The following is a 9084-nucleotide window of genomic DNA, read 5'->3' on the forward strand; positions in this document are numbered from 1 at the left end:
GCATCGGCGTGCTTGGCCGTGTGGGTGGTCGTTGCCGACGCCGGCCGAGCCCGACATCCATGTAACCGCGGCGAACACCTCCGCGAAGCCAACAAAGCCGGCGGAGGCGACGGAGACGTAGTAGGCGAGCTTGTGGTCGTCGAAGATGCCGGTGGGCAGCGTGTAGACGGCCACGGAGGTTTCCATGCACGCAGTGGTGAAACCGATGAAGCAGACCATGTTGGCGCCGCCTCCTCGCAACACCGCTCTTCTTTCTCAGTGTTGCCTCTCACAATTCTCTCAGATCAAGGTTCCTCTCTCAAGAACGCACACACAATGAAAGAAAGCCACACGCACACACACTTCACCAGGATACAATAGGGATGTAAGTGACAAATAAATGACGTCCGCAATCCCGTTTAGTTAGTTTTTATTAGCTTGATAGTTCATCTTTCTTAAATAAACAAAAAAAATCTTTTTGAACAATCATATCATAAGTGGACTTTAAACGGGATTAAACGGGACCCGGTTGACATCCCTAGATACAACTAGCTTTGCCTTTGCTCCTGGTGAGAACATATGTACTACTCTCTCTGTAAACTAATGTAAGAGCATTTAGATCACTATTTTAGTATTTTAAACGCTCTTACATTAGTTTACAGAGGGAGTGCATTTTACCACAGCCCTCTCGGCCACTCTTTTTCATTCATCTGATCACTTTAAATACCAGTACAGAAAGACCCACACAGGCACTGGCCAGCCGCCACACTGGGCTGCTAAACCCCACTAATCCAACTAACTTGCATGCATCCATGCACGCACGATCGCTCAGCCCGGCCACGCGCACCGCGCGCTCCTGCATGCACGACACTGCTACCTCCAACGGTCCCTACTGCATGCACTAATAAACTGGAGTCTAACTCAAACTACATACACGTACAGACTAGGCACGGCCACGAACCGGTGCCCAGTTCCACCAGCACGCACACTCGCCCGCCACGGCGCTGCGTCCCGCACGTCCCACATGCATCCAACGCGTCTGACGAGTCCGACCGCATCAACGCATCCCGCACGTCCCGCGCAAATCTGACGCACCCGACGAGCCCGACTGCATCAGACACCGTAGCTTATTCTAACACACACCCTCTAAGCCACGTCGTTGCCGTCGTCGGAGGTGGGGTAGCTTCCGTCATCGATGTCGTCACGACCGTGGACTCGACCTGGCGCGCTGACGCCGGTCTCCACCGTGCTTGCTTCGTCGTCTCCGGCGACATACGCCGAGCTCCTTCTCCATCGGTCACACATGCCTGGCGTCCCTCGGCGACAAGCGCCGTTGATGCCATTGCGCTCAAACGCAAGTCTTCCTGGACGCTGCTTCACGATGTAGCACCGCGCCGCTGCGGCCTCCGCCGATGCGCCGCATCTTCATGCCACACGCCACTGCGCCTCCACGGTCGTCGTGCCGAGCCGCCGCGGCCTCTACGTCACCACGCAGGTCCTCCGCGACCTCCTCACCTCCGCGACCACCGCTACTCGTCGCGCGTACGACATCGCACTGCATCGCTGCGGACTTGCCGCGCACCGCAGCCAATGCCTCCATGTCCGCCGTGCTCGCCGCGCGCGCCGCGGACGCCGCCGCACGCCACGGCCGCCCTTCGAACCTAGTCGCTCTGATGCCAACTGTTGGCGCCGCCTCCTCGCAACGCCGCTCTTCTTCCTCGGTGTTGCCTCTCACAACTCTTTCAGATCAAGGTTCCTCTCTCAAGAACGCACACACAATGGAAGAAAGCCACACACACACGCACTTCACCAGGATACAACTAGCTTTGCCTTTGCTCCTGGTGAGAACACATGTACTACATTTTACCACAGCCCTCTCGGCCACTTTTTCTCATTCATCTGATCACCTTAAATACCAGTACAGAAAGACCGCCACACGCACTGGCCAGCCGCCACACTCCTGCTAAACCCCAATAATCCAACTAACTTGCATGCATCCATGCATGCACGATCCGCTCAGCCCGCCCACGCGGCACCGCGCGCTCCTGCATGCACGACGCTGCTACCTCCAAGGGTCCCTACTGCATGCACTAACAAACTGGAGTCTAACTCAAACTACGTACACGTACAGACTAGGCACGGCCACGAACCGGTGCCCAGTTCCACCAGCACGCACACTCGCCACGGCGCTATGTCCCGCACCTCCCACGCGCATCCGACGAGTCTGACCGCACCAGTGCATCTTGCACGTCTCGCGCGCACCCGACGCGCCCGACAAGTCCGACGGCACCAGACTCCGTGGCTTATTCCAACACATCCCCCTAGTACGTGCAATTAATATGTGTTCCTAGCACGCACGTAGACACACTCGTCAATAATGCACTGTGTTCGACGTGTCCATCGACACACGCGTATAAAGAATGGAAACGTGTGCGCTATTGTGGACAATCACACATGTTACTCGTCAGCGAACTGTGTGTGCTCTTGGTTTCCATCGCACACATTTTTCCTTGGTAACCAGTATTTTCACAATAATGACCCATTGACAACTGTTTTTCCCCATGATTTATTTTCTACTCCCTCCGTCCCAAAATACTTGTCGAAGAAATGGATAAAAATAGATATATCTACAACTAAAATACATCTAGATACATCCATTTGTCCGACAAGTATTTCCGGACGGAGGGAGTACAATTTATAACTCTTTAGAGTTTGAATTAGAAATTTCCATATTTTGCATTGTAAAGTTTGGCATTCATATATTTGATATCCATCATGTATACCCTATTTACGATGGTTCAACAACCAATGCATAAATCAAATCACAGTACAATATGTTCAAGAATTACAGAAGCAACCGATTAACAATGATGAACCACATAGTATCAAAAGTGGTGAAGAGAGAGGCAAAAACATTTGGGGTTGTTGGCGAAGGTGAAGAAGTGGAATGCTCATATTGTGTCCACATCCATGTCGAATGCACACACAACTTTAGTCCAACCCCTTGTTATGATCGCCCGCCCATCCTTCACCGCCTTCAGGTAGACTTCTAGTTCATCCTTTGATACTTTAATTTTCATTGCCTCCACATCTCTCATGTAGTTTGCTAGGCAACCTTTAGTAAACTTCGGAAACCAATGAAAATGAAAAACATTCAGATATTTTGGTCTAATAACTCATTGTCGAACGGAAAAGAAGGCAACATTGTTCTTACCATCAGAAAGTTCATTGTCGTCATGAATAAAGCATAAACAAAGAGTTTACTTCTCATCACACATCTCTTTCTCCTAACAATCTTTCTTAGTTTCCTTGATTGATGTTGCTTCATTAAGATTTCATTGGCTCATATGCAAAAAGGGTCAAATCGTGGATTTGTACCACTGATATATGTACCTACAACCAACAAGTAAATGTTAGAAGTTAGACTGCAATTACACACTGATGCAACTAGCCTCAATGGTAAACAACAACACCGCCCATTAACCATGCATAATTACATGGAAATACATGCTAACTACGATAGTGTGAACATCAACCAAATTGAATTGGTAGTAAAGAAAAGGCATGTTTACTAGAACAGCCTTAACAACAACTAAACATAGTCGTTTTAATAGGTATTGGTGAAATTGAATTGGGTAGTTCATATTTAAACACACGGCATATGTTAATTACAACAGGCTTATAACAACAACCAGATATAGCCATTGAAACTCGTATTAGTGGAATTGAATTGAACACTACATAGTTGAACATCGCACTGCATAGTTGAACATCACATTATGCATAAACAAGGCATATATATGTTAACTACATACAACCAAATATAGCCATTGAAATTGGTACTGATGAAATTGAACTGGACAGTTCATACTTAAACATCACATTGTGCATAACTGAATTAAACACGAATGCTACTAAACCAGAATGGCCAAGTTGTATAGAAAAAGTAGGGAAACCAGCTAAAACATGCTACTCCTAGCCATCAGAAATGATCATGGCTCTTTCTCCCCTTCCAAGAGCCACAGGTAAACACATCATGGGTTCTCTACCTCTTGTCACAAATGGGCTCCTTCGCCTTGGAAGAGCACTCATAGTCAGTGCCCTCCTCGTCATCGTGGATGAGATCTAACTTGGCGGCTGAGGATCCCAACCCGCCGGTGCAGAATGCGTCGTTCATGAATGCCAAAAGTGGCTTAATGGCATGGAAGGATGGAAAATCCTAGAGGACGCGGTGGAGGAGATCAGCGGCGGCCCTCGAGGACATTGGTGGCGGTAAAGCCTGATGCATTACCAGTTGGGCACTTCATCTGGACCAAAGCCCGCCCCAAGCCGTCATTTTCGATGAGCTCGATGTTGTAGTTGTAACAAAATACAAAAAAAGATATGGTAACTGGCTGATATGTAGCATGCGCAGTGGCCTCGGCGGCGAGGTGTTCCTCGGGGATCAGAAGGCCGGCAAGCTCGGAGGCCACCTCGTCCTCGTCCGCCGCTAAGGCCACGATAAACCTATTTTTGGCCATCTGCTTGTCGAGCTCCCTGTGATATGTGGTTGGGCTTATGCGACGATGCTTTGGCATAGTGGGTGAGGATTTGAAAGCAAGAGGGTGTTTCGTAGGTGCCATCTAAGCAAATCAGGCCGCGGCTGGGATGGTGATCAGTGGGTTACCTGACTAGACCAGCGAGGCACGGGCAGACCACGGTAGATGACGAAGTTGGATGCGGCGGCATGGATTGAACAGGGGAAGGGGGGAGGTGGCGATACTGAAATGTGGTGTGGTGGTGGGGGGAAGGGATAAAATACGGAAATTGCGCGGCTGCTGAAAATTTCGATGGGAAACTAAAAGCTGACGCGAAAGAAACACACATCGCACATAATGAAAATATAATACTCGTGTGCGGTAAAAGAGAAAACCCGTGGATACCATCTCAAAAAATATTATATCACTTATGAGAGGGGGCAAAAATGCATGTGCGATACTTGGTGACATCACACACGGCTCCAGTTTTATAGAAGTTTGTAGGGATCACTATCCTACACGGTTTGTCAAAGGAAACCGTGTGTGTTGTGATCTAAAATTTCTGAAAACCCAGACGCTAAACAACACTCAAAGCCATGTAAAGATGTCGTTATGGACATTGTTTTTAATTATAGCTAGCAACTTAAATTACTAGATAATAATTGCTCTAAAATACTACTAGATACTAACTAATATAATTAAACACACGCGTGACACCCATACATGCAGGTGGAGGTAGCTACTTCAATCATGCTAGGGAGACATCGTCGTTCTCCTTCTCGGCCTTGGTGGCGGTAGCCCATGATATTTGGATCTCCGCCCAACTCTCGTTCACGGTGCAAGTGGCCTCGTGTTTCTTGCGGCAGGCGGCCTCTCTTTTCTTGCACTCGGCCTCCCTTTTCCTCTCCTTCTTTGCGGCCTTGGCCTCCTCCTCCTTCACCCCTTCGTCCTTATCAGCGTCAAAGTCCGCCCACGTAAGGATACGGGTGCGGGCGCGGGCGATATAGTCAACGCAACAGGTTGTCATCACTTCCTTACCAGTGAGTGTGCGGCGAGATGGCATGACCGGCGCATTGTTGATATGATGGAGAGGGCGGGATACAAAATATACATGCCAAGTCCTACCGAGAAAATACATTCTACCATGCATGGTATATACCGTGCATGTATCAGCCACTGGTTTTCTTTGAGATTCGGATCCCTGCATGCATCTGGTCGCTGTGTTTGCTTAGTTAACCTGAATTGATGACCACTTGTTCTACTTAATTTATGTCATATCAATGAGTCACTATTTCTCCTGAGTCCTGACAACTTTTCCCCGTAGTTATACCTGCATATCTCTCCTCTCACTCACAAAAGTAGAGACGAGTAGTACTACGCTCACTCAGGTTTCTTTTTCATATGATTCTAAAATTTAAATTTATTTTATCTTTTGAACTGTAAGTTTGATTTATGATACATTTGCATATTTATGTTCCTTGTGAAGAGAACATTGAAATAAGATCACTCTTGAATATATTTTTACAAATTATAAAATTCAAATATGGAACGTGGAGAGGCCTTACGAAACTGTAAAAACTACGTACTGTATGTACCAAGTGTCATCGAGTTTTCTATAGGTATTGTTTAAAATATCTCGTCGGTATAAACACATATGTTCAAATAGTTATAACACAAAATTTTATTTCAGAAGATATCAATCATGTAAATCGTTAAATAGAATGGAAGAATATCTAGGATAGAGTTGCAACGAGGGGAAGGCATTCAAACGGAAGGACACTTTAAAAAAAAGCTGACACACAAACTGACCATGTGACAGAAGGGGGTGGAGAAAAGTAAGACGTACAGCAGGTTAGTAATGATCCTGAAATAATTAAGCGGCAGATTGATGCATGGTATATACCGTGCATGGTAGAAAATGCACTCTCAAGTCCTACCTCCTTCAGTCCTCGCGCCACTATAAGCATCATCTCCAAGTCGCTCCTCTCCGCACAGAGCCGTACGATGCCCAATTTGTCAGCAAGGAGATGATGAAATGACCATCCGAATTCAGGAACCCGTAAATTGCCAGTTGGGTTAGTGCCCCTAATCTTTATTATTCCACTGGAAATGGATGATTACACCATAACAGGTAACACTAACAGTACATGTCTAGGATGAAACTGCCGCCTGCACCTGTGGCACCTTCGCCAGAGACAGCTTCCCCAGGAAGTTCGTGGAAAGGCTTCCCAAGAACAGATGCCCATCGAACTCCGACACGGAAGTGATGAAGTGGATCACCTTCCCTTGGGAGTCGTCGAGCACACGGATGATCTCACCGTCCTCCGACACCTGAGCCACCATCGCTCCCTTTGCCGTCGCCTTGATGGGTTCGTGAAGCGCCGGGATCGACGCGACGACCCTCTTGGTCAAGGTCCAGCGGGTGATCAGGTCCATCCATGGCGACCTTAGCTGCATTTTGAGCACCAAAAACCATGAGATGATGCTGTTTCACAGCGATATATCCTACTAGCTGGTGAGGCACGGGCCGGCTTGATGGCCGGAAGTGTGACCTGGAGAAGGGCGATCCAGAAGGAGCCGTCTGGTGCTAGATGGATGCTATCCGGAGACCCCGGAAGGTTGTCGACGAAGGTCTCCTTCTGGCCAGCCTTGTCGCCTTTCAGCCACAGCTTGGAGCATCTGAACCTGCACGTCGCAAAATCTCATGGTCAGTAGAGAGATCAACGGCGAGCCGGCGGATGTGCGGTGGAGCTTGGTGAGGTACGTACCCCCAGGACTCGCAGACGACGAGGAAGGCCTCGTCCCGCGACAGGGCGACGCCGTTGGCGAAGGCAAGATTGTCGAGCGCGACGGACGCCTTGCCGGTGCCGGGGTCGTACTTGAGGAGCCGGCCGGTGGGGCGGGCCTCGAGGTAGTCGAGGAACCACTCGCCGAAGCCGAACCTGGCGCTCCCGTCGCTGAAGTAGACCGCGCCGTCGGACGCCTCTATCACGGCGTCGGCAAACCTGATCGTGGACCCTTCGACCGTGGATGCAAGAATGGTCACGCGACCCTCCTCAGCTTTAAGTAATCCCTGCCGAAAATACACCAACAGAGTTCACATTCAGACAACACACGTACGCACACGCCAGGCCAGAAACAGCTAAAAAAATGCGGCGCATGGAACAGCCGTCCGGCCTTGGAGCATAGCGCGACGGGAGCGGGGCAGCATGGCGTGCCTTGTGAGCGTCGCAGACGAGCATGCTGCCGTCGGCGGAGGGCGCGATCCCGAGCAGGTCCGTGCCCCCGACGAACCGCCACTGCTCCCACGACCCGTTGGGCTGCATCCTCTGCAGCCACCCGTCCCTCGTCGCCGTGTACAGCGTCCCGCCCGCCGCCGCGTCGATGTAGACGTCCTCCGGCCCGCTCAGCCGCCCTTCCCCGAGCTTCTCCAGCCCCTGGATACCAAACCATCACCCCCTCAGACCTCAGTACGCGGCGTGACATGGTAAGAACCGATCGACTAGTAGAGAGTACACGAACGAAAGGATGGAAGGGCGGCGCTGAAAAGTAACTGACCTGGAGGAGGTTATTGGGAGGGAGCCGCGCGGGCGACGGCGGCGACGGGAGCGGCTGGATGGGGCAGTGGAACGCGACGTGGACCGCCAGCGACAGGACCACGGCCACCGCCGCCGTGCCGAAGAAACCGCCCGGCGCCATGAGGGGTCGACGATGAACCCAACGTCGATCGGAGACGATGGAGCGACTGTACAGAGATGCAAGGGACCGCGAAGGGGTGGCGAGTGACACACTGACACTAGCTGGAGCACGGTGCTTGGGTTCAAGTAAGCTTGTCGTGTGCCGATCGAGCTCCGGGTTTATACCTATATTCGCCTTCGGGACGTACGTGAGGTGACCGGATCAGTTTCAGCTGGTGTCGCAGGCGACGAAGGCGTGACCCGAGCGGCGCCGCGTCTGGCTGGGATCCATCACGTCACCGGCTCGCTCGGGACCACAGAGACAGCACCGAAGCACCGATCGAACGGTGAGCTAGGCGCGTACTCTGCTGCCTAGCTCGCTCATCTGGCCTGTTACTATCTGCCGTAGCGATGGCGTGCGTGGCCCTGGACCTGTCGCGACTAAAACGTGAACGGCGAAGTTCTATCTGAAACGAGAAAAGGGTACAGCAGATCGACTGAGGAGTTGTCTCCTCTTTGTGATCTCTATTCGTGGCATCACTGTCGACCAATTTATGTGGTATTGCTCAATTGCAGTTGTTCAGTGGATTTGTAGGCTTTGGTAACATCGACTGTATTTACTCTGCTCGTCTGTCTCCGAATGCTGTGACCTTTGTTCCGAGAACTTACTGAGAAAACTACACCATTTTCCTATGCCTTTTTAGGGCTCAAACCTCCCGCATGCATCCTGACAATGCTGTCCAGATCCAACAAGGGTCGCCACATTCAAACGCCTCCACTAAACACACGTGGAAACCAAGAAACTTACTCCAACCACACGTCCGTTCACGAACGGGCAGGCATTAAACGCAACTCTAGGCAGGCTTCTTCTGTCCGTCATCTATTTAAACGAGGCCAGATGTCGTGCAAGA

At 50.5% G+C, this 9084-nt stretch overlaps 1 protein-coding gene across 1 annotated transcript; it reads right to left on the reverse strand.

The window, feature by feature from the left end:
• Nucleotides 1-6560: 6560 nt before the first annotated feature.
• Nucleotides 6561-8344, reverse strand: LOC123044228 (protein STRICTOSIDINE SYNTHASE-LIKE 4-like). Its single transcript, XM_044466907.1, has 5 exons — nt 8055-8344; nt 7715-7933; nt 7265-7569; nt 7049-7181; nt 6561-6947 (listed from the first exon to the last, which is right to left on the reverse strand). The coding sequence occupies exons 1-5, from the start codon at nt 8193-8195 to the stop codon at nt 6648-6650; spliced, it is 1098 nt and encodes a 365-aa protein (XP_044322842.1). The 5' UTR covers nt 8196-8344; the 3' UTR covers nt 6561-6647.
• Nucleotides 8345-9084: the final 740 nt, after the last annotated feature.

This window comes from Triticum aestivum, chromosome 2B (genome assembly GCF_018294505.1).
Source record: "Triticum aestivum cultivar Chinese Spring chromosome 2B, IWGSC CS RefSeq v2.1, whole genome shotgun sequence".
In the NCBI taxonomy this organism is placed as follows: domain Eukaryota; kingdom Viridiplantae; phylum Streptophyta; class Magnoliopsida; order Poales; family Poaceae; genus Triticum; species Triticum aestivum.

What these genes read in the sequence shown, in the direction of transcription:
- LOC123044228 (XM_044466907.1), bottom strand. Translation starts at nt 8,195, where the DNA reads ATGGCGCCGGGCGGTTTCTTCGGCACGGCGGCGGTGGCCGTGGTCCTG. An exon ending in GTCGTCTGCGAGTCCTGGGG is followed by an intron (nt 7,182 to 7,264) that starts GTACGTACCTCA and finishes TGCGACGTGCAG; the next exon opens with GTTCAGATGCTCCAAGCTGT. An exon ending in TCTGGATCGCCCTTCTCCAG is followed by an intron (nt 6,948 to 7,048) that starts GTCACACTTCCG and finishes CTCAAAATGCAG; the next exon opens with CTAAGGTCGCCATGGATGGA.